This window comes from Scyliorhinus torazame, chromosome 7, assembly GCF_047496885.1.
Source record: "Scyliorhinus torazame isolate Kashiwa2021f chromosome 7, sScyTor2.1, whole genome shotgun sequence".
NCBI classification, from domain to species: domain Eukaryota; kingdom Metazoa; phylum Chordata; class Chondrichthyes; order Carcharhiniformes; family Scyliorhinidae; genus Scyliorhinus; species Scyliorhinus torazame.
The window spans coordinates 1,893,738-1,918,448 of NC_092713.1; the positions used below are offsets into that span (position 1 = coordinate 1,893,738).

At 54.7% G+C, this 24,711-nt stretch overlaps 1 protein-coding gene across 1 annotated transcript in view; it reads right to left on the bottom strand.

The window, feature by feature from the left end:
* Window positions 1-24,711, bottom strand: part of col11a1a (collagen, type XI, alpha 1a) — a 1,142,395-nt gene that overhangs the window by 117,269 nt on the left and 1,000,415 nt on the right. Inside the window, 5 exon segments of the mRNA XM_072510277.1 lie at window positions 147-254; window positions 411-464; window positions 1,387-1,440; window positions 1,554-1,661; window positions 10,952-11,005. Coding sequence (XP_072366378.1) covers window positions 147-254; window positions 411-464; window positions 1,387-1,440; window positions 1,554-1,661; window positions 10,952-11,005 — 378 coding nt within the window.

A 24,711-nucleotide genomic window follows, 5' to 3' on the forward strand; every position in this document is an offset into this window, starting at 1 on the left:
AGGGATACGGCACAAGGAAGTGCTGAGGGTTTTGGCCAAGGTTGGTATCATGACCGGTACAGGCTTGGAGGGCCGAAGGGCCTGTTCCTGTGCTGGATTGTTCTTTGTGTGTCCACAACTAGGAGTAGTTAGTGAGATTTACTTACTGAGTCTCCCTTGGTTCCTGGGGTTCCCTGAAGGCCTGGAAGGCCTCGGTCTCCCTTCTCACCCTGTTCACCTGGTGGTCCAATCAATCCAATCAATCCCGGGTGTCCCTACCCGAAAAAAGAATTGAACTTTTCATTACAAAACAGAATCATTGGCAAATTAACAATTTGAATCTGAAACAGGTTCAACATTGACTAAAGATGAAGATTAGAGCCTGATTGGCAGGACTGCTGAGTAACACATTTCACATCAAACTAACTTACCTTCTCTCCCTTGCTTCCTGGAACCCCCTTCAATCCTGGCAAACCAGGGGGACCCTAGGGCAAGAAGGTTCGAGTTAGAATGGCAGTATTGGTGATACACTCAAACCACACTTTCCCATCAGCTGGTGATTATTCTGTGTCCAACACAATGGGCGAAATTATCCGGAAACGGCACGATGTCCGCCGACTGGCGCCCAAAACGGCGCCAATCAGACGGGCATCGCGCTGCCCCAAAGGTGCGGAATGCTCTGCATCATTGGGGGCCGAGCCCCAACATTGAGGGGCTAGGCCGGCGCCGGAGGGATTTCCGCCCCGCCAGCTGGCGGAAACGGCCTTTGTTGCCCCGCCAGCCGGCGCGGAAATGACATCTCCGGGTGGCGCATGTGTGAGAGCGTCAGCGGCCGCCGACAGTTTCCCACGCATGCGCAGTGGAGGGTGTCTCTTCCGCCTCCGCCATGGTGGAGACCGTGGCGGAGGCGGAAGGGAAAGAGTGCCCCCACGGCACAGGCCCGCCCGCGGATCGGTGGGCCCCGATCGCGGGCCCGGCAACCGTGGGGGCACCCCCCCGGGGCCAGATCGCCCTGCGCCCCCCCCCCCCCAGGACCCCGGAGCCCGCCCGCGCCGCCTTGTCCCGCCGGTAAATAGGTGCTTAAATTTACGCCGGCGGGACAGGCAATTTATCGGCGGGACTTCGGCCCATCCGGGCCAGAGAATCGAGCGAGGGGGCCCGCCAACCGGCGCGGCCCGATTCCCGCCCCCGCCGAATATCCGGTACCGGAGACTTCGGCAACCAGCGGGGGCGGGATTCACGGCAGCCCCCGGCGATTCTCCGACCCGGCGGGGGGTCAGAGAATGACGCCCAATATGTTTCACCATTTCAAAGACTGAGGAAACATTTCAATGTGTGATTCATGTGACTGTCTGTAACTGTCCCACAGACAGACGACACAACAACAACATCCAAATATTCACTCACCATGGGTCCAGGTGGTCCATCTTGACCAGGTGGTCCAGGGAGGCCTTGCTCACCCTGCAGAATATATCAAGAGTCATTGTTTACAAAATAATTCCGTCAATTCCATCTCATATCAAAAGCCAATTCAAACATGAAAGGTTTCCAGTGTTTTCTGTGTTTGAACTTACAACAGGGCCGGGAATTCCTCGTAATCCCTCAGGGCCTGATTTTCCTGGAGGTCCCTGAGGTCCCACTGGGCCGGTCTTTCCTGGCGGTCCCTCAGCACCTGCTTCACCCTGGCGACCAAGAAGGGAGATCAAAGGTCAGCCTGTTTTGTCAACACAACAGTTATCAGGTGTTTATGACTTGACAGAGTTCAGGACAATATTTTTAAAATTTATTCAAAGGCTTTTGGCTTCGATGGCCAGGCCAACACTAATTCCCATCCCTAATTGGTGAGCTGCCACAGTGCTGTTAGAGAGGATGTTACCCCAGCGACAGTGAAGGAACGGCGATATATTTCCAAGTCAGGGGGGTGAGTGACTCGGAGGGGAACCTCCAGCTGGTGGGGTTCCCAGGTATCTGCTGCTCTTGTCCTTCGACATGGTGGTGGTCGTGGGTTTGGAAGGAGCTGACGAAGGAATCTGAGTCATTAATGCCTTTTCTTGGGGCCATGTCCTTTGCCCATTCACTTAGCTTCTCCAAGTTCCCTTGAATCCTCCTCACTGTGTCAGCAGCAAATTTGGAAATATTCCATTTGGTCCCCACATCCACATCATTTATATGGTAAAGTAAAGTCTCCATGGTCCCAGGTGATTATCATCTGCTTTCCCCTTTGAGGGGAAATTTCACCAATATTTTCCAAGTATCAAGTTATCACTTCCTTTATAATCGATTATAACGTTTTCCCAACTACTGTTGTCAAACTAACGGGTCTGTAGTTCTCTATTCTCTCTATTTTCTACCCTCCAATCTGCAGGACCTTTTCCAGAACCTGTAGAATTTGGAAAGATTAGCACCAACGCACCCCCCACTATCTCTATTGCCCCCTCGTTCAGCACTATGTGATGTAGCTCGGTTTCTCCATGAGATTTATCAACGACCAATAAAATTAATTTTTTGAGCACCACCTCTTTATTAATATTAATTTCTGGCAGTTCCGCATTTTCACAAATCTTGTCACTTTTTTGACAATACAAACGGAGGCAATTTCCAAACTATTGGTTGCCTGGTATCTCTGTGAGATTTTCTGCATCTTCCTCTGTGAAGGCAGACATAAGTCTTGTACATCCTCCACCATTTCTCTATTCTCCATTATAAATTCTCCTGTAACTGGCCAGATGTGTCTTTGATAATCTTTTCCTTTTCAAACACTTAAAGAGGCTCTTACAATCTGCCTTTAAGTTTCTCGTTAGTTTACATTCATTGGGCGGGATTCTCCGCCACCCGGCGGGGCGGGGGTCCCGGCGGGGGGTCCCTGCGTAAACCACTCCGGCGTCTGGCCGCCCCAAAGGTACGGATTCCTCAGCACCTTTAGGGCCCAAGCCCGCAACCTTAGGGGCTAGGCCCGCGGCGGAGTGGTTGGTGCCCCACCGGCTGGGGGGGTGTGAGGGGAGGGGGGAGTGTGAGGGGAGGGGGGGAGTGTGTGGGGAGGGGGGAGTGTGTGTGGGGAGGGGGGAGTGTGTGTGGGGATGGGGGAGTGTGTGAGGGGAGGGGGGAGGGGGCAGTGTGTGTGGGGAGGGGGAATGTGTGTGGGGAGGGGGGAGTGTGTGTGGGGAGGTGGGAGTGTGTGGGGAGGGGGGAGTGTGTGTGGGGAGGGGGGAGGGGGCAGTGTGTGTGGGGAGGGGGGGCAGTGTGTGTGGGGAGGGGGGAGTGTGTGTGGGGAGGGGGGAGTGTGTGTGGGGAGGGGGGAGTGTGTGCGGGGAGGGGTAGGGGGCAGTGTGTGTTGGGAGGTGGGAGTGTGTGGGGAGGGGGGAGTGTGTGTGGGGAGGGGGGAGTGTGTGTGGGGAGGGGGGAGTGTGTGTGGGGAGGGGGGAGTGTGTATGGGGAGGGGGGAGTGTGTGAGTGGAGGGGGGATTGTGTGTGGGGAGGGGGCAGTGTGTGTGGGGAGGGGGCAGTGTGTGTGGGGAGGGGGGATTGTGTGAGGGGAGGGGGCAGTGTGTGTGGGGAGGTGGGAGTGTGTGGGGAGGGGGGACTGTGAGGGGGGAGGGGGCAGTGTGTGAGGGGAGGGGGGAGAGTGTAAGGGGAGGGGGGTGTGTGAGGGGAGGGGGGAGTGTGTGAGGGGAGGGGGGATTGTGTGTGGGGAGGGTGCAGTGTGTGTGGGGAGGGGGCAGTGTGTGAGGGGAGGGGGAGGGGGCAGTGTGTGTGGGTAGGGGGGAGTGCGTGTGCGGAGGGGGGAGTGTGTGTGGGGAGGGGGGAGTGTGTGTCGGGAAGTGGGCAGTGTGTGTGGGGACGGGGGAGTGTGTGTGGGGAGGGGGGAGTGTGTGGGGAGGGGGCAGTGTGTGTGGGGACGTGGTAGTGTGTGTGGGGAGGGGGCAGTGTGTGTGGGGAGGGGGGAGTGTGTGTGGGGAGGGGGGAGGGGGCAGTGTGTGTGCGGAGGGGGGAGTGTGTGAGGGGAGGGGGGATTGTGTGTGGGGAGGGTGCAGTGTGTGTGGGGAGGGGGCAGTGTGTGTGGGTAGGGGGGAGTGCGTGTGCGGAGGGGGGAGTGTGTGTGGGGAGGGGGGAGTGTGTGTCGGGAAGTGGGCAGTGTGTGTGGGGACGGGGGGAGTGTGTGTGGGGAGGGGGGAGTGTGTGGGGAGGGGGCAGTGTGTGTGGGGACGTGGTAGTGTGTGTGGGGAGGGGGCAGTGTGTGTGGGGAGGGGGGAGTGTGTGTGGGGAGGGGGGAGGGGGCAGTGTGTGTGGGTAGGGGGGAGTGTGTGTGGGGAGGGGGGAGTGTGTGTGGGGAGGGGGGAGAGTGTGTCGGGAAGTGGGCAGTGTGTGTGGGGAGGGGGGAGTGTGTGTTGGGAGGGGGGAGTGTGTGTGGGGAGGGAGCAGTGTGTGTGGGGAGGGGGAGTGTGTGTCGGGAAGTGGGCAGTGTGTGTGGGAGGGGGGAGTGTGTGTGGGGAGGGAGGAGTGTGTGTGGGGAGGGGGGAGGGGGCAGTGTGTGTGGGGAGGTGGGAGTGTGTGGGGAGGGGGGAGTGTGTGTGGGGAGGGGGAGTGTGCGTGGGGAGGGGGGAGTGTGTGTGGGGAGGGGGGAGTGTGTGTGGGGAGGGGGGAGTGTGTGTGGGGAGGGGGGAGTGTGTGAGGGGAGGGGGGATTGTGTGTGGGGAGGGTGCAGTGTGTGTGGGGAGGGGGCAGTGTGTGTGGGGAGGGGGCAGTGTGTGAGGGGAGGGGGGATTGTGGAAGGGGAGGGGGCAGTGTGTGTGGGGAGGTGGGAGTGTGTGGGGAGGTGGGAGTGTGTGGGGAGGGGGGAGTGTGAGGGGGATGGGGGGAGTGTGTGTGGGGAGGGGGGAGTGTGTGTGGGGAGGGGGGAGTGTGTGTGGGGAGGTGGGAGTGTGTGTGGGGAGGGGGCTGTGTGTGTGGGGAGGTGGGAGTGTGTGAGGGGAGGGGGTGAGTGTGTGTGGGGAGGGGGGAGTGTGTGTGGGGAGGTGGGAGTGTGTGTGGGGAGGGGGCTGTGTGTGTGGGGAGAGGGCTGTGTGTGTGGGGAGGGGGGAGTGTGTGTGGGGAGGTGGGAGTGTGTGTGGGAAGGGGGGAGTGTGAGGGGGGAGGGGGCAGTATGTGTGGGGAGGGAGGATTGTGTGAGGGGAGGGGGGGTTGTGGGGAGGGGCAGTGTGTGTGGGGAGGGGGCAGTGTGTGTGGGGAGGGGGCAGTGTGTGTGGGGAGGGGGGAGTGTGTGAGGGGAGGGGGGTGTGTGTGTGGGGAGGGGGCAGTGTGTGTGGGGAGGGGGAAGGGGGCAGTGTGTGAGGGGAGGGTGGAGTGTGTGAGGGGAGGGGGAGGTGGCTGTATGTGTGGGGAGGGGGGAGTGTGTGTGGGGAGAGGGGAGTGTGTGTGGGGAGGGGGGAGTGTGTGTGGGGAGGGGGGGAGTGTGTGTGGGGAGGGGGGAGTGTGTGTGGGGAGGGGGGAGTGTGTGTGGGGAGGGGGCAGTGTGTGTGGGGAGGGGGGAGAGTGTGTGGGGAGGGGGAGGGGGCTGTGTGTGTGGGGAGGGGGCTGTGTGTGTGGGGAGGGGGGAGTGTGTGTGGGGAAGGGGGAGTGTGTGAGGGGAGGGGGGAGTGTGTGTGGGGAGGGGGTAGGGGGCAGTGTGTGTGGGGAGGTGGGAGTGTGTGGGGAGGGGGTGTGTGTGGGGAGGGGGGAGTGTGTGTGGGGAGGGGGCAGTGTGTGCGGGGAGGGGGCAGTGTGTGTGGGGAGGGGCGAGGGGGCAATGTGTGTGGGGAGGGGGAGGGGGCAGTGTGTGAGGGGAGGGTGGAGTGTGTGAGGGGAGGGGGGAGGGGGCTGTGTGTGTGGGGAGGGGTGAGTGTGTGTGGGAGGGGGGAGTGTGTGAGGGGAGGGGGCAGTGTGTGTGGGGAGGGGGAAGTGTGTGTGGGGAGGGGGCTGTGTGTGTGGGGAGGGGGCTGTGTGTGTGGGGAGGGGGGAGTGTGTGTGGTGAGGGGGGAGTGTGTGTGGTAAGGGGCTGTGTGTGTGGGGAGGGGGGAGTGTTTTATGGGGAGGGGGGAGTGTGTGAGAGGAGGGGGGAGAGTGTGTGGGAAGGGGGGAGGGGGCAGTGTGTGTGGGGAGGGGGGAGTGTGTGTGGGGAGGGGGGAGTGTGTGTGGGGAGGGCGGAGTGTGTGTGTGGAGGGGGGAGTGTGTGTGGGGAGGGGGGAGTGTGTGTGGGGAGGAGGGGAGTGTGTGTGGGGAGGGGGCTGTGTGTGTAGGGAGGGGGGAGTGTGTGTGGGGAGGGGGGAGTGTGTGTGGGGAGGGGGGAGTGTGTGTGGGGAGGGGGGAGTGTGTGTGGGGAGGGGGGAGTGTGTGTGGGGAGGGGGGGGTGTGTGTGGGGAGGGGGGGAGTGTGTGTGGGGAGGGGGGAGTGTGTGTGGGAAGGGGGCAGTGTGTGAGGGGACGGGGGAGGGGGCTGTGTGTGTGGGGAGGGGGGAGTGTGTGAGGGGAGAGGGCAGTGTGGGGAGGGGGAGGGGGCTGTGTGTGTGGGGAGGGGGGAGTGTGTGTGGGGAGGGGGGAGTGTGTGTGGGGAGGGGGGAGTGTGTGTGGGGAGAGGTGTGTTTGTGTGGAGGGGGGATTGTGTGAGGGGAGGGGGCAGTGCGTGTGGGGAGGGGACAGTGTGTGTGGGGAGGGGGCAGTGTGTGTGGGGAGGGGGGAGTGTGTGTGGGGAGGGGGCAGTGTGTGTGGGGAGGGGGGAGTGTGTGAGGGGAGGGGGCAGTGTGTGTGGGGAGGGGGCAGTGTGTGTGGGGAGGGGGGAGTGTGTGTGGGGAGGGGGGAGTGTGTGTGGGGAGGGGGGAGTGTGAGGGAAGGGGGGAGGGGGCAGTGTGTGTGGGGAGGGGGGAGTGTGTGTGGGGAGGGGGGAGTGTGTGTGGGGAGGGGGGAGTGTGTGAGGGGAGGGGGGAGGGGGCAGTGTGTGTGGGGAGGGGGGAGTGTGTGTGGGGAGGGGGGAGTGTGTGTGGGGAGGGGGGAGTGTGTGTGGGGAGGGGGCTGTGTGTGTGGGGAGGGGGCAGTGTGTGTGGGGAGGGGGCAGGGGGCAGTGTGTGTGGGGAGGGGGGAGGGGGCTGTGTGTGTGGGGAGGTGGGAGTGTGTGGGGAGGTGGGAGCGTGTGTGGGGAGGGGGAAGTGTGTGTGGGGAGGGGGGAGTGTGTGTGGGGAGGTGGGAGTGTGTGTGGGGAGGGGGCTGTGTGTGTGGGGAGGGGGCAGTGTGTGTGGGGAGGGGGCAGGGGGCAGTGTGTGTGGGGAGGGGGGGAGGGGGCAGTGTGTGAGGGGAGGTTGGAGTGTGCGAGGGGAGGGGGGAGGTGGCTGTGTGTGTGGGGAGGGGGGAGTGTGTGTGGGGAGGGGGGGTGTGTGTGGGGAGGGGGGAGTGTGTGAGGGGAGGGGGGAGTGTGTGTGGGGAGGGGGGAGGCGGCAGTGTGTGTGGGGAGGTGGGAGTGTGTGTGGGGAGGGGGAGTGTGTGTGGGGAGGGGAGAGTGTGTGTGGGGAGGGGGCAGTGTGTAGGGGGAGGGGGGAGGGGCAGTGTGTGTGGGGAGGGGGGAGGGGGCAGTGTGTGAGGGGAGGGGGGAGTGTGTGAGGGGAGGGTGGAGTGTGTGAGGGTAGGGGGGACGGGGCTGTGTGTGTGGGGAGGGGTGAGTGTGTGTGGGGAGTGGGGGAGTGTGTGTGGGGAGGGGTGCGTGTGTGTGGGAGGGGGGAGTGTGTGAGGGGAGGGGGCAGTGTGTGTGGGGAGGGGGGAGTGTGTGTGGGGAGGGGGCTGTGTGTGTGGGGAGGGGGGAGTTTGTGTGGGGAGGGGGCCGTGTGTGTGGGGAGGGGGAGTGTGTGTGGGGAGGTGGCAGTATGTGTGGGGAGGGGGGAGTGTGTGAGGGGGGGGCGTGTGTGTGGGGAGGGGGCAGTGTGTGTGGGGAGGGGGCAGTGTGTGTGGTGAGGGGGGAGGGGGCTGTGTGTGTGGGGGGGAGTGTGTGTGGGGAGGGGGGAGTGTGTGTGGGGAGGGGGGAGTATGTGAGGGGAGGGGGCAGTGTGTGTGGGGAGTGGGCAGTGTGTGTGGGGAGGGGGGAGTGTGTGTGGGGAGGGGGGAGTGTGTGTGGGGAGGGGGGAGTGTGTGTGGGGAGGTGGGAGTGTGTGTGGGGAGGGGGGAGTGTGTGTGGGGAGGGGGGAGTGTGTGTGGGGAGGTGGGAGTGTGTGGGGAGGTCGGAGTGTGTGTGGGGAGGGGGGAGTGTGTGTGGGGAGGTGGGAGTGTGTGGGGAGGTGGGAGTGTGTGAGGGGAGGGGGGAGTGTGTGTGGGGAGGGGGGAGTGTTTCTGGGGGGGAGTGTGCGTGGGGAGGGGCAGTATGTGTGGGGAGAGGGGAGTGTGTGAGGGGAGGGGGGAGATTGTGAGGGGAGGGGGCAGTGTGTGAGGGGAGGGGGCTATGTTGTGTCTCCGTCTCCGGGTGAAGGATTAAGCAATGAATAAATCCGGGTTAATTGGAGACCACTGATGTGACTGCGAGCTCCTCACTGAGCTGGTGTCTGGGTTCCTCGAACACGGCAAACGCAATTTACACCTTATTTACTGGGGCCATCAGATGCCACATTATCCAGAAATGAATTCCACATTCCCAACGTGAAGCAATTAGAATAAATATTCCCATTAAGCAGACACGCTGTGCAGAATCCTGATTTCTGTCACCACGCTCACTGTCAGAATTACCGCAGGGAAATGTCATCTTGCTTCACAAATAATTGCAAAACAAAATAATAAAAAACATCATTAAACCTTTGTGAAGAAGTAGATATAACCCGATCCATTCCCCACCGATCCTCACCGGGAAATAACCCGACACATTCCCCACCGATCCTCACCGGGAAATAACCCGACACATTCCCCACCGATCCTCACCGGGAAATAACCCGACCAATTCTGCACCGATCCTCACCGGGAAATAACCCGACCCATTCGCTACCGATCCTCACCGGGAAATAACCCGACCCATCTCCACCGATCCTCACCGGGAAATAACCCGACCAATTCTGCACCGATCCTCACCGGGAAATAACCCGACCCATTCGCTACCGATCCTCACCGGGATATAACCCGACCCATTCGCTACCGATCCTCACCGGGAAATAACCCGACACATTCCCCACCGATCCTCACCGGGAAATAACCCGACCAATTCTGCACCGATCCTCACCGGGAAATAACCCGACCCATTCGCTACCGATCCTCACCGGGAAATAACCCGACCCATCTCCACCGATCCTCACCGGGAAATAACCCGACCAATTCTGCACCGATCCTCACCGGGAAATAACCCGACCCATTCCCCACCGATCCTCACCGGGAAATAACCCGACACATTCTCCACCGATCCTCACCGGGAAATAACCCGACCCATTCGCTACCGATCCTCACCGGGATATAACCCGACACATTCCGCACCGATCCTCACCGGGAAATAACCCGACCAATTCTGCACCGATCCTCACCGGGAAATAACCCGACCCATTCGCTACCGATCCTCACCGGGAAATAACCCGACACATTCCGCACCGATCCTCACCGGGATATAACCCGACACATTCCGCACCGATCCTCACCGGGAAATAACCCGACCAATTCTGCACCGATCCTCACCGGGAAATAACCCGACCCATTCGCTACCGATCCTCACCGGGAAATAACCCGACCCATTCGCTACCGATCCTCACCGGGAAATAACCCGACACATTCCCCACCGATCCTCACCGGGAAATAACCCGACACATTCTCCACCGATCCTCACCGGGAAATAACCCGACCCATTCCCCACCGATCCTCACCGGGATATAACCCGACACATTCCGCACCGATCCTCACCGGGAAATAACCCGACCAATTCGCTACCGATCCTCACCGGGAAATAACCCGACCCATCTCCACCGATCCTCACCGGGAAATAACCCGACCAATTCTGCACCGATCCTCACCGGGAAATAACCCGACCCATTCGCTACCGATCCTCACCGGGAAATAACCCGACCCATCTCCACCGATCCTCACCGGGAAATAACCCGACCAATTCTGCACCGATCCTCACCGGGAAATAACCCGACCCATTCGCTACCGATCCTCACCGGGAAATAACCCGACCCATTCTCCACCGATCCTCACCGGGAAATAACCCGACACATTCCCCACCGATCCTCACCGGGAAATAACCCGACCCATTCTCCACCGATCCTCACCGGGAAATAACCCGACACATTCGCTACCGATCCTCACCGGGAAATAACCCGACACATTCCCCACCGATCCTCACCGGGAAATAACCCGACACATTCTCCACCGATCCTCACCGGGAAATAACCCGACCCAATCCCCACCGATCCTCACCGGGAAATAACCCGACACATTCGCTACCGATCCTCACCGGGAAATAACCCGACACATTCGCTACCGATCCTCACCGGGAAATAACCCGACCCAATCCCCACCGATCCTCACCGGGAAATAACCCGACACATTCCCCACCGATCCTCACCGGGAAATAACCCGACCAATTCTGCACCGATCCTCACCGGGAAATAACCCGACACATTCCCCACCGTACCTCACCGGGAAATAACCCGACACGATCCTCACCGGGAAATAACCATACCCATTCCCCACTGATCGTCTGTGAGACACTGTGTGCTTATTGTGCTAACAGTCTGCATCACCTCCCCCCCGCCGAATTAGTTTAAACCCCTCTGAACAGCCACTAGCAAACCAACTAGTGAGGATGTCTTGTAGTGTAATAAATGATTGGCCCATTCACTGCTCAATAGTTATTCAACACACATCGCATGGTGGAGTTTAACCCTCTATACCTCAGCCAGAATATGTTACGCGTGGGATTTCTGACATCAGCACAGCAAACCTTAAATTGCTGGTATATTTGAATGAAGTGATGGAATATACTTGCATACTTTTGCTCCTTTATCTCCTTGTCTGCCTTCAGCACCAGCAGATCCATGAGGTCCCTGTGGAAATAAAGAGTGACACTCGATTAACACACAACAATTAACAAGTATACAATCCACCAGGAATCTCATCAGCCATTCGCAGTTGGAAAGAACCTGAAATTTTAAAAGTCTTTTTCTTTCAAAGATTCATTGCTTCCTTGCAGCTAATTGCAGGCTGGCCAGAGGTATATTTGTGCCTGGTCCAACATAATAACGATGTGGAGATGCCGGCGTTGGACTGGGGTGAGCACAGTAAGAAGTCTTCCAACACCAGGTTAAAGTCCAACAGGTTTGTTTCGATGTCACTAGCTTTCGGAGCGCTGCTCCTTCCTCAGGTGAATGAAGAGGTATGTTCCACCTCTTCACCCCACACCACCACTACTTCAAACAACCGCGCAACCTCAAACAAACCATTGTTTGCAGCAAACTACCCAGTCTTCAGAACAGTGACCACGACACCACACAACCCTGCCATGGCAATCTCTGCAAGACGTGCCAGATCATTGACATGGATACCACTATTACACGTGAGAACACCACCCACCAGGTACGCGGTACATACTCGTGCGACTCGGCCAACGTTGTCTACCTCATACGCTGCAGGAAAGGATGTCCCGAAGCGTGGTACATTGGCGAGACCATGCAGACGCTGCGACAACGAATGAACGGACATCGCGCAACAATCACCAGGCAGGAATGTTCCCTTCCAGTCGGGGAACACTTCAGCAGTCAAGGGCATTCAGCCTCTGATCTTCGGGTAAGCGTTCTCCAAGGCGGCCTTCAGGACCCGCGACAACGCAGAATCGCCGAGCAGAAACTTATAGCCAAGTTCCGCACACATGAGTGCGGCCTCAACCGGGACCTGGGATTCATGTCGCATTACATTCATCCACCACCGTCTGGCCTGCGAAATCCTACCAATTGTCCTGGCTTGACACAATTCACACCTCTTTAACCTGGGGTTACCCCATCTCTGGATCTGTAAAGATTTAATCACCTGCTAATGCTCGCATTCCTAGCATTGTCTGGCATCTTTGAATTTGTCTATATATGTGTTTCTGGAACATACCTCTTCATTCACCTGAGGAAGGAGCAGCGCTCCGAAAGCTAGTGACATAATAACTATCTTGTAGTGGCTCGGTCCACAACAGATCAGAAATTAAACAAACCCAGTTAACATTGCAGTAAATACACAATGCTCGAGAATCTCAGATTCATAAACATTTCTGCTCAGTCCTTGAAGAAGCAATTCATTTATTTTCTATTTTCGTGTTTTCACTGGAATTTGATGCTGTGACTCAGTTTTCACTGTTTCACATTTCGATTCGTTGATATCAATACACAGATAAATATCACGTTAGTTCAGCTACCCCCCTGCATCATTTCACAATGAGAGATTTATTGTGATGTTTATCACTGTCTTTTTCTCCCACTGGAAGATACCTCACCCAGCAAGTTGCATTTGTATAGTGCCTTCAGGGTGATAAGCTTCAAAGCTTGGTATTTGACACAGCCATATACAGCGATATTGGGTCTCTTGGCAAACACTTTAAGGAGAGCCATGATGAGGAGATGCCGGCGTTGGACTGGGGTGGGCACAGTAAGAAGTCTCACAACACCAGGGTCTGCGCTCCAAAAGCTAATGATTCGAAACAAACATGTTGGAATTTAACCTGGTGTTGTACATTTCTTACTTCAAGGAGAGGCTTAGGAAGGAAAATCCACAGCCTAGGATCCAAGGCAGGTGAAAGAATGGTCACTATTGGATCAGAGAATCAGAGGTGCGCAGGAGACCAGAATTGGAGAACAGCAGAGATCTCGGAGGACACAGCGATCTCGGAGGACACAGCGATCTCGGAGGACACAGAGATCTCGGAGGACACAGAGATCTCGGAGGACACAGAGATCTCGGAGGACATAGAGATCTCGGAGGACATAGAGATCTCGGAGGACACAGAGATCTCGGAGGACACAGAGATCTCGGAGAACAGCAGAGATCTCGGAGAACAGCAGAGATCTTGGAGGACACCGAGATCTCGGAGGACACCGAGATCTCGGAGTACACAGAGATCTCGGAGGACACAGAGATCTCGGAGGACACAGAAATCTCGGAGAACACAGAGATCTCGGAGAACACAGAGATCTTGGAGGACACAGAGATCTCGGAGGACACAGAGATCTCGGAGAACACAGAGATCTCGGAGGACACAGAGATCTCGGAGAACACAGAGATCTCGGAGGACACAGAGATCTCGGAGGACACAGAGAGCTCGGAGAACACAGAGATCTCGGAGAACACAGAGATCTCGGAGGACACAGAGATCTCGGAGGACACAGAGATCTCAGAGAACACAGATCTCGGAGGACACAGAGATCTCGGAGAACACAGAGATCTCGAGAACACAGAGATCTCGGAGAACACAGAGATCTCGAGGACACAGAGATCTCGGAGAACACCGAGATCTTGGAGGGTGTTTGGGGAGAACAAGGAACAAAGAACAGTACAGCACAGGAACAGGCCCTTCGGCCCTCCAAGCCTGTGCCGACCATGATGCCCTAACTAAAAACAAACCCTCCTGCCCTTACTCGGTCCGATCCCTCTATTTCCGCCCTATTCATGGACCCATCCAGATGCCTCTTAAATGTTGCTAATGTGCTGCTTCCACCACATCCTCTGGCAGCGCGTTCCAGCACCCACCATTCTCTGTGTGAAAACTTACCCCACACATCTCCCTTAAACTCCCCCTCTCACCTTGAACCTGTGCCCTGTGTAACTGACACTTCCACCCTTGGAAAATGCTCTGACTATCCACCCTGTCCATGCCTCTCAATTTTGTAGACCTCTATCAGGCCTCCCCTCAGCCTCCGTCTTTCCAGTGTAAATAATCCTAGTTTATTCAACCTCTCCGCATAGCCAACACCCTCGAGACCAGGTAACATCCTGGTGAACCTTCTTTGCACACTCCCCAAAGCTTCCACGTCCTTCTGATAATGTGGTGACCAGAACTGCACGCAATACTCCAAATGCGGCCTAACCAGAGTTTTATTCAGCTGCAACATGATTTCCCAACTCCTGTACTCAATGCCCCGGCTGATGAAGACAAGTATTCCATCTGCCTTTTTAATCATCTTGGCCCCCTGTGTTGTCACTTTTAGGGAACTGTGGACCTGCACGCCCAGATCCCTCTGTATGTTAATGTTCCTCAGGGTTCTGCCATTTACAGTATAATTCATACCTAGATTCGATCCTCCAAAATGCATCACCTCACATTTGTCCGGATTAAACTCCACCTGCCATTTCTGTGCCCAAGTCCCCAATCTATCTATATCCTGTTGTATCCTCTGACAATCCTCGGTGCTATCAGCAACTCCGCTAATCCTTGTGTCATCCGCAAACTCACTAATCAGACCATCCACATTTATATTTACCACAAACAACAGAGGTCCCAGCACTGATCCCTGCGGAACATCACTAGCTACAGATCTCCATTCTGAAAAGCACCCTTCCACCGCTACTCTCTGTCTTCTATAAACCAAGCCAGTTCTGTATCCATCTCCCAGCCCACCCGGAATCCCATGTGATTTTAGTTTTTAAGCCAGTCTGCCATGTGGGACCTTGTCAAACGCTTTACTGAAGTCCATATAAACTACATCCACAACTTCATCAAATTTCTTTGTCAGTTCTTCAAACAGCTTAATCAAGTTGATGAGACATGACCTTCCCCGTACAAAACCATGCTGCCTGTCACTAACTAGTCCACTTTCCTCCAAATGTGCATATATCCTGTCCCTCAGTATCTTTCCCAAAAGCTTCCCCACCACTGATGTCAGGCTCACCGGCCTATAATTACCTAGATTATCCCTGCTTCCTTTCTTGAACAAAGGAACAACATAGGCTATTCTCCAGTCCTCTGGAACCTCGCCTGTGGTCATAGAGGATGTGAAGATATCTGTTAAGGCCCCAGCTATTTCTCCCCTTGCCTCCCGCAGTAACCTGGGATAGATTCCATCCGGCCCCGGGGACTTGTCTACCTTAATGCAACTTGGGATACTCAACACTTCCTCCTTTGATATATTAACATTCTCAAGAGCGTTCACACACCTATCCCTGACCTCAACATCTGTCAGGTCCGTCTCCGAGAGAGACAGAGGGGTGAGGTCATGAAGGAATTAATAAAAGAGGACAAAAAGTGCCTTGAGACATTTTAATAGCATATTCATGTCCAGCTCTGGGCTCCACACTTTAGGGAGGATGTTGAAGCCTTAGAGAGGGTGTGGAGGAGATTTACTGGAATGGGAGCAGGGATGTGGGATTTCAGTTAATGTGGAGAGACTGGAGAAGCTGGGATCGTTCTCCTTGGAGCAGAGAAGGTTCAGAGGAGGTTGAATCGAGGGGTTCAAAATCAGCAAGAGTTTTGATGGAGTAAATGAGGAGAAAGCGTTTCAGTGACAGGAGGGAGGGTCACCAGAGGGACACAGATTGGAGAGAATCGGGAAAAGAAGCAGAGGGGGAGATGAGGAGGATGTTTTTTACACAGCGAGTTGTTGTGAGGCAGAGGGGGAGATGAGGAGGATGTTTTTTACACAGCGAGTTGTTGTGAGGCAGAGGGGGAGATGAGGAGGATGTTTTTTACACAGCGAGTTGTTGTGAGGCAGAGGGGGAGATGAGGAGGATGTTTTTTACACAGCGAGTTGTTGTGAGGCAGAGGGGGAGATGAGGAGAATGTTTTTTACACAGCGAGTTGTTGTGAGGCAGAGGGGGAGATGAGGAGGATGTTTTTTACACAGCGAGTTGTTGTGAGGCAGAGGGGGAGATGAGGAGGATGTTTTTTACACAGCGAGTTGTTGTGAGGCAGAGGGGGAGATGAGGAGGATGTTTTTTACACAGCGAGTTGTTGTGAGGCAGAGGGGGAGATGAGGAGGATGTTTTTTACACAGCGAGTTGTTGTGAGGCAGAGGGGGAGATGAGGAGGATGTTTTTTACACAGCGAGTTGTTGTGAGGCAGAGGGGGAGATGAGGAGGATGTTTTTTACACAGCGAGTTGTTGTGAGGCAGAGGGGGAGATGAGGAGGATGTTTTTTACACAGCGAGTTGTTGTGAAGCAGAGGGGGAGATGAGGAGGATGTTTTTTACACAGCGAGTTGTTGTGAGGCAGAGGGGGAGATGAGGAGGATGTTTTTTACACAGCGAGTTGTTGTGAGGCAGAGGGGGAGATGAGGAGGATGTTTTTTACACAGCGAGTTGTTGTGAGGCAGAGGGGGAGGTGAGGAGAATGTTTTTTACACAGCGAGTTGTTGTGATCTGGAAGGTGCTGCCTGAAAGATTCAATAATAACTCTCCAAAGGGATTGGATACGTATCTGGAAGGGTAAAATACAGGACTCTGGGGGAAATGGAGGGAGTGGGACTAAGTGGATAATTCTCTCAAAGAACCAGCACAGAGATGATGGGTTGAATGGTCTTCTCTGTTGTAGCCTCATTTTATTACAATGAACACAGAAGAAGCAGTCTTTATCAGCCAACACCAGATGGGAAATCTAACAGCTCATTGACCCTCGGCTCAGTACAGGAGCAGAGTTCATGATTATTTATCTCACACCCATCTGATTCCAGTTGTTGCAATGGTAAACACAGCAGAGGTGCAAATCCTAATTGACCAATTGGGACTGTGGAATTCTGACTAAGGAGCAAATTGCTGAGAGAATCTCTCAGACCTCAGAGCGATCAACCATCAATCCACCTCCCCAGGGCGGCACGATGGCGCAGTGGTTAGCACTGGGACTACGGCGCTGAGGACCCGAGTTTGAATCCCGGCTCTGGGTCACTGTCCGTGTGGAGTTTGCACATCCTACCCGTGTCTGCGTGGGTCCCTCCCCCACAACCCAAAAGATGTGCAGGTTAAGGGGACTGGCCACGATAAATTGCCCCTTAATTGGAAAAAAATAATAACTGGGTACTCTAAATTTATAAAAAATAAATAAACAAATCTATCTCCCCAAAGGCAGGGAGGATGTGGAATTTACATCAGTGCCCACCACTGAAATCGCAAAATGATTTACTAGAAAAGAGACCATTTGTTGTGTCTCGCAATGGATCAGAACATTTATTTCGTATTGAGAAAGGCGGCTTTGCACGTCACAGTAAATCAGGCAGAAGGCGGCACTCAGTCACTAACTCAGTCACTAACTCAGTCACTAACTCAGTCACTAACTCAGTCACTAACTCAGTCACTAACTAACAAAACACTTGGCCAAGGAGACCAAGTGGCCTCTTAAAATGAGATTTTCAAATGACATTAAAACCCAGAAGATTTTGTTCTCTGGCCCACTGGGCTCTCTGGCCCACTCCCCACTGGGCTCTCTGGCCCGCTCCCCACTGGGCTCTCTGGCCCGCTCCCCACTGGGCTCTCTGGCCCACTCCCCACTGGGCTCTCTGGCCCGCTCCCCACTGGGCTCTCTGGCCCACTCCCCACTGGGATCTCTGGCCCACTCCCAACTGGGATCTCTGGCCTGCTCCCCACTGGGATCTCTGGCCCGCTCCCCACTGGGATCTCTGGCCCACTCTCCTCTGGGATCTCTAGCCCACTCCCCATTGGGATCTCTGGCCCGCTCCCCAATGGGATCTCTGGCCCACTCTCCTCTGGGATCTCTGGCCCACTCTCCTCTGGGATCGCTGGTCCACTCTCCTCTGGGATCTCTGGCCCACTCTCCACTGGGCTCTCTGGCCCACTCTCCACTGGGATCTCTGGCCCACTCTCCTCTGGGATCGCTGGCCCACTCTCCTCTGGGATCTCTCGCCCACTCTCCACTGGGATCTCTGACCCACTCTCCACTGGGCTCTCTGGCCCACTCTCCACTGGGATCTCTGGCCCACTCTCCTCTGGGATCTCTGGCCCACTCTCCTCTGGGATCGCTGGCCCACTCTCCTCTGGGATCTCTGGCCCACTCTCCACTGGGATCTCTGACCCACTCTCCTCTGGGATCTCTGGCCCACTCTCCTCTGGGATCGCTGGCCCACTCTCCTCTGGGATCTCTGGCCCACTCTCCACTGGGATCTCTGGCCCACTTTCCTCTGGGATCTCTGACCCACTCTCCTCTGGGATCGCTGGCCCACTCTCCTCTGGGATCTCTGGCCCACTCTCCTCTGGGATCGCTGGTCCACTCTCCTCTGGGATCTCTGGCCCACTCTCCACTGGGATCTCTGGCCCACTCTCCTCTGGGATCGCTGGCCCACTCTCCTCTGGGATCTCTCGCCCACTCTCCACTGGGATCTCTGACCCACTCTCCACTGGGCTCTCTGGCCCACTCTCCACTGGGATCTCTGGCCCACTCTCCTCTGGGATCTCTGGCCCACTCTCCACTGGGATCTCTGACCCACTCTCCTCTGGGATCTCTGGCCCACTCTCCTCTGGGATCGCTGGCCCACTCTCCTCTGGGATCTCTGGCCCACTCTCCTCTGGGATCTCTGGCCCACTCTCCACTGGGATCTCTGGCCCACTTTCCTCTGGGATCTCTGACCCACTCTCCTCTGGGATCGCTGGCCCACTCTCCTCTGGGATCTCTGGCCCACTCTCCTCTGGGATCGCTGGTCCACTCTCCTCTGGGATCTCTGGCCCACTCTCCACTGGGATCTCTGGCCCACTCTCCTCTGGGATCGCTGGCCCACTCTCCTCTGGGATCTCTCGCCCACTCTCCACTGGGATCTCTGACCCACTCTCCACTGGGCTCTCTGGCCCACTCTCCACTGGGATCTCTGGCCCACTCTCCTCTGGGATCTCTGGCCCACTCTCCTCTGGGATCGCTGGCCCACTCTCCTCTGGGATCTCTGGCGCACTCTCCACTGGGATCTCTGACCCACTTTCCTCTGGGATCTCTGGCCCACTCTCCTCTGGGATCTCTGGCCCACTCTCCTCTGGGATCGCTGGCCCACTCTCCTCTGGGATCTCTGGCCCACTGTCCACTGGGATCTCTGGTCCACTCTCCTCTGGGATCTCTGTGTCGATGGCACCAGGTAACTTCACTGAAACAGGAAGCGTCACAGAAGAACGACCTCCGCTCAATCCGATACAATCCAGGCAATATTGAAATCCAGGTCAGGCAGGAAATCTTTCCAGACAAGTTTTTCAACGCTTTTAATGTTGGGAGGGGAGTGAGGACAGGAGGAATTGAAAATGAAGATCTCAAACACTGAACTGTGCGAGAGTGAGCAGACACGGCCACCTGGCTGTGGGATGCTCACTCTCCCCAAACCATCAGAAAGATCTGGAATTGGAACAAGCAGCTGTCACTCAAACTACTGCAATCAGTATTCTATTACGAAGCTGTCTCTATCTGTCAAGACAACCCAATCTGGAGAAGATAATGGATTCCATTGCAATTGGGCCAGAGACGGCTGCGTGGGATGTGGTTAAATTTCTTTCTCAGATATGATTGACAAACCTGCTCGAAAATTGTGAGATTTTACTAAACGGTTATTGTTTTCAAACAAGTATTTCAAATCAAACATTCATACAAACTTTTATTGTAAATAATTTTACAATGCTCAATTAGCTGTTTTTAAATTCATTTACAGGATGTGGGCGTCGCTGGTCAGGCCCAGCATTTATTGCCCATCCCTAGAAGCCCTTCAGAAGGTGGGGGTGAGTTGTCTTCTTGAGCCGCTGCAGTCCCCGAGGTGTAGGTACACCCACTGTGCTGTTAGGGAGGGAGTTCCAGGATGTTGCCCCAGTGATATAGAACATAGAACATAGAACGATACAGCGCAGTACAGGCCATTCGGCCCACGATGTTGCACCGAAACAAAAGCCATCTAACCTACACTATGCCATTATCATCCATATGTTTATCCAATAAACTTTTAAATGCCCTCAATGTTGGCGAGTTCACTACTGTAGCAGGTAGGGCATTCCACGGCCTCACTACTCTTTGCGTAAAGAACCTACCTCTGACCTCTGTCCTATATCTATTACCCCTCAGTTTAAAGTTATGTCCCCTTGTGCCAGCCATATCCATCCGCGGGAGAAGGCTCTCACTGTCCACCCTATCCAACCCCCTGATCATTTTGTATGCCTCTATTAAGTCTCCTCTTAACCTTCTTCTCTCCAACGAAAACAACCTCAAGTCCATCAGCCTTTCCTCATAAGATTTTCCCTCCATACCAGGCAACATCCTGGTAAATCTCCTCTGCACCCGCTCCAAAGCCTCCACGTCCTTCCTATAATGCGGTGACCAGAACTGTATGCAATACTCCAAATGCGGCCGTACCAGAGTTCTGTACAGCTGCAACATGACCTCCCGACTCCGGAACTCAATCCCTCTACCAATAAAGGCCAACACTCCATAGGCCTTCTTCACAACCCTATCAACCTGGGTGGCAACTTTCAGGGATCTATGTACATGGACACCTAGATCCCTCTGCTCATCCACACTTTCAAGAACTTTACCATTAGCCAAATATTCCGCATTCCTGTTATTCTTTGTTCTTTACCCAGGAAGTGTAGAAGATTGTAGTTTAGTCGGGCAGTATGGGCGGCACGGGCTTGGAGGGCCGAAGGGCCTGTTCCTGTGCTGTACATTTCTTTGTTCTTTGTATTCCTTCCAAAGTGAATCACCTCACACTTCTCTACATTAAACTCTATTTGCCACCTCTCAGCCCAGCTCTGCAGCTTATCTGTATCCCTCTGTAACCTGCTACATCCTTCCACACTATCGACAACACCACCGACTTTAGTATCGTCTCCAAATTTACTCACCCACCCTTCTGCGCCTTCCTCTAGGTCATTGATAAAAATGACAAACAGCAACGGCCCCAGAACAGATCCTTGTGGTACTCCACTTGTGACTGTACTCCATTCTGAACATTTCCCATCAACCACCACCCTCTGTCTTCTTTCAGCTAGCCAATTTCTGATCCACATCTCTAAATCACCCTCAATCTCCAGCCTCCGTATTTTCTGCAATAGCCTACCGTGGGGAACCTTATCAAACGCTTTGCTGAAATCCATATACACCACATCAACTGCTCTACCCTCGTCTACCTGTTCAGTCACCTTCTCAAAGAACTCGATAAGGTTTGTGAGGCATGACCTACCCTTCACAAAGCCATGCTGACTATCCCTGATCATAGTATTCCTATCTAGATGATTATAAATCTTGTCTCTTATAATCCCCTCCAAGACTTTACCCACTACAGACGTGAGGCTCACCTGTCTATAGTTGCCGGGGTTGTCTCTGCTCCCCTTTTTGAACAAAGGGACCACATTTGCTGTCCTCCAGTCCTCTGGCACTATTCCTGTAGCCAATGATGACATAAAAATCAAAGCCAAAGGTCCAGCAATCTCTTCCCTGGCCTCCCAGAGAATCCTAGGATAAATCCCATCAGGTCCCGGGGACTTATCTATTTTCAGCCTGTCCAGAATTGCCAACACCTCTTCCCTACGTACCTCAATGCCATCTATTCTATTAGCCTGGGGCTCAGCATTCTCCTCCACAACATTATCTTTTTCCTGAGTGAATACTGACGAAAAATATTCATTTAGTATCTCGCCTATCTCTTCAGACTCTACACACAATTTCCCATCCCTGTCCTTGACTGGTCCTACTCTTTCCCCAGTCATTCGCTTATTCCTGACATACCTATAGAAAGCTTTTGGGTTTTCCTTGATCCTTCCTGCCAAATACTTCTCATGTCCCCTCCTTGCTCGTCTTAGCTCTCTCTTTAGATCCTTCCTCGCTACCTTGTAACTATCCATCGCCCCAACTGAAACTTCACACTTCATCTTCACATAGGCCTCCTTCTTCCTCTTAACAAGAGATTCCACTTCTTTGGTAAACCACGGTTCCCTCGCTCGACGCCTTCCTCCCTGTCTGACCGGTACATACTTATCAAGAACACGAAGTAGCTGATCCTTGAACAAGCTCCACTTATCCAGTGTGCCCAACACTTGCAGCCTACTTCTCCACCTTATCCCCCCCAAGTCACGTCTAATGGCATCATAATTGCCCTTCCCCCAGCTATAACTCTTGCCCTGCGGTGTATACTTATCCCTTTCCATCATTAACGTAAACGTCACCGAATTGTGGTCACTGTCCCCAAAGTGCTCACCTACCTCCAAATCCAACACCTGGCCTGGTTCATTACCCAAAACCAAATCCAACGTGGCCTCGCCTCTTGTTGGCCTGTCAACATATTGTTTCAGGAAACCCTCCTGCACACACTGTACAAAAAACGACCCATCTATTGTACTCGAACTATATCTTTTCCAGTCAATATTTGGAAAGTTAAAGTCTCCCATAATAACTACCCTGTTACTTTCGCTCTTATCCAGGGTCATCCTCGCCATCCTTTCCTCTACATCCCTAGAACTATTAGGAGGCCTATAAAAAACTCCCAACAGGGTGACCTCTCCTTTCCTGTTTCTAACTTCAGCCCATACTACCTCGGAAGAAGAGACCCCATCTAGCATCCTCTCCGCCACCGTAATACTGCTCTTGACTAGCAGCGCCACACCTCCCCCTCTTTTGCCTCCTTCTCTGAGCTTACTAAAACACCTAAACCCCGGAACCTGCAACATCCATTCCTGTCCCTGCTCTATCCATGTCTCCGAAATGGCCACAACATCGAAGTCCCAGGTACCAACCCATGCTGCCAGTTCCCCTACCTTGTTTCGTATACTCCTGGCATTGAAGTAGACACACTTCAAACCACCTACCTGAACACTGGCCCCCTCCTGCGACGTCAAATCTGTGCTCCTGACCTCTATACTCTCATTCTCCCTTACCCTAAAACTACAATCCAGGTTCCCATGCCCCTGCTGCATTAGTTTAAACCCCCCCAAAGAGCACTAACAAATCTCCCCCCCAGGATATTTGTGCCCCTCAGGTTCAGATGTAGACCATCCTGTCTGTAGAGGTCCCACCTTCCCCAGAAAGAGCCCCAGTTATCCAGAAATCTGACAGTGAAGGAACGGTGGTATATTTCCCAGGGGTGGTGAGTGACTTGGAGGGGAACCTCCAGGTGGTGGGGTTCCCAGGTATCTGCTACTCTTGTCCTTCTAGATGTTGGTGGCCGTGGGTTTGGAAGGTGCTGTCTAAGGAACCTTGGTGAGTTCCTGCAGTGCATCTTGTAGACGGTACACACGGCTGCCACTGTGCGTCGGTGGGGGGGGGGAGTGAATGTTTGTGGAAGGGGAGCAATCAAGTGGGCTGCTTTGTCCTGGATGGTGTCGAGCATCCTGAGTGTTGTTGGAGCTGCGCTCATCCAGGCAAGTGGAGAGTATTCCCTCACACTCCTGACTTGTGCCTTGTAGATGGTGGACAGGCTTTGGGGGATCAGGAGGTGAGTTACTCACTGTGGGATTCCTAAACTTTGACCTATCCTGGTAATCACAGTATTAATGTGGCTGGGTCCAGTTCAGTTTCTGGTCAATGGGAACCCCCAGGATGTTGATTGTGGGGGTTCAGCGATGGTGATGCCATTGAATGTCAAGGGGCGGTGGTTAGATCCTCTCTTGTAGGAGATGGTCATTGCCTGGCACTTGTGTGGCATGAATGTAACTTGCTACTTGTCAGCCCGAGCCTGGATATTGTCCGGGTCTTGCTGCATTTGGACAGGGACTGCTTCATTATCTGAGGAGTCGCGAATGGTGCTGAACATTGTGCAGTCATCAGCGAACATCCCCACTTCTGACCTTATGATGGAAGGGAGGTCATCTTCCTTTGTGCCGGGTATGACTCCAACCAGCGGAGAGTTTTCCCCTGATTCCCATTGACTCCAGTTTAGCTCGGGCTCCTTGATGCCACACTCGGTCAAACGCTGCCTTGATGTCAAGGACAGCACGGCAGCACAGTGGTTAGCACTGTGGCTTCACAGCACCCGGGTCCCAGGTTCGATTCCCGGCTTGGGTCACTGTCTGTGCGGAGTTTGCACGTTCTCCCCGTGTCTGCGTGGGTTTCCTCCGGGTGCTCCGGTTTCCTCCCACAAGTCCCGAAAAACGTGCTGTTAGGTGGATTGGCCATTCTGAATTCTCCCTCCGTGTACCCGAACAGGCGCCGGAATGTGGCGACTAGGGGATCTTCACAGTAACTTCATTGCAGTGTTAATGTAAGCCTACTTGTGACAATAATAAAGATTTTTATTATTATTATTCAGGGCAGTCACTCTCACCTCACCTCTGGCATTTAGCTCTTTGTCCCTCTTTGAACCAAGGCTGTAATGAGGTGTCATTGGGAGTGTCCCTTCAACAAAGGGTTTTGTCTTAACACATGGTTTGAGTGATGTAATTTTGTGGGTGGAGCTGGGCTGTGGCTGTGAGGTGTTTGGGTTTCAGTTTCATTTTGTCTGTTTTGGAGTGCAGAGGAGGAAAGAAGAATTTGTTCCTTGTCTTTCTCTATTTTCATTTTAAAAACTTTCAGAAAAAAAGCATTTGTTGTGGCTCCCTGCTTTGGTATCTTAACAGATGTGGGGCTGGATTCTCGTGATTTCGGCGCGGGGGCACAGAATCCAATTTCATGACGAAATCGGGCCTGCGCCGGTCCGGCGATTCTCCGGGAGCCAAGAATCGGCGTGTTGACGGAGTATTCCGCGCGGCTGGGGGGGGGCCATTGAGAGAGGCCCGCCCAGCGACCCTCCGCTCCCAACCGGCCCAGTTCCCGACGGCGTGTTTCTAACCACCGATTGCCGGTCGGGATGCTGGCAGATTACTCAGTCCGCGGCCGTCCTGGTGG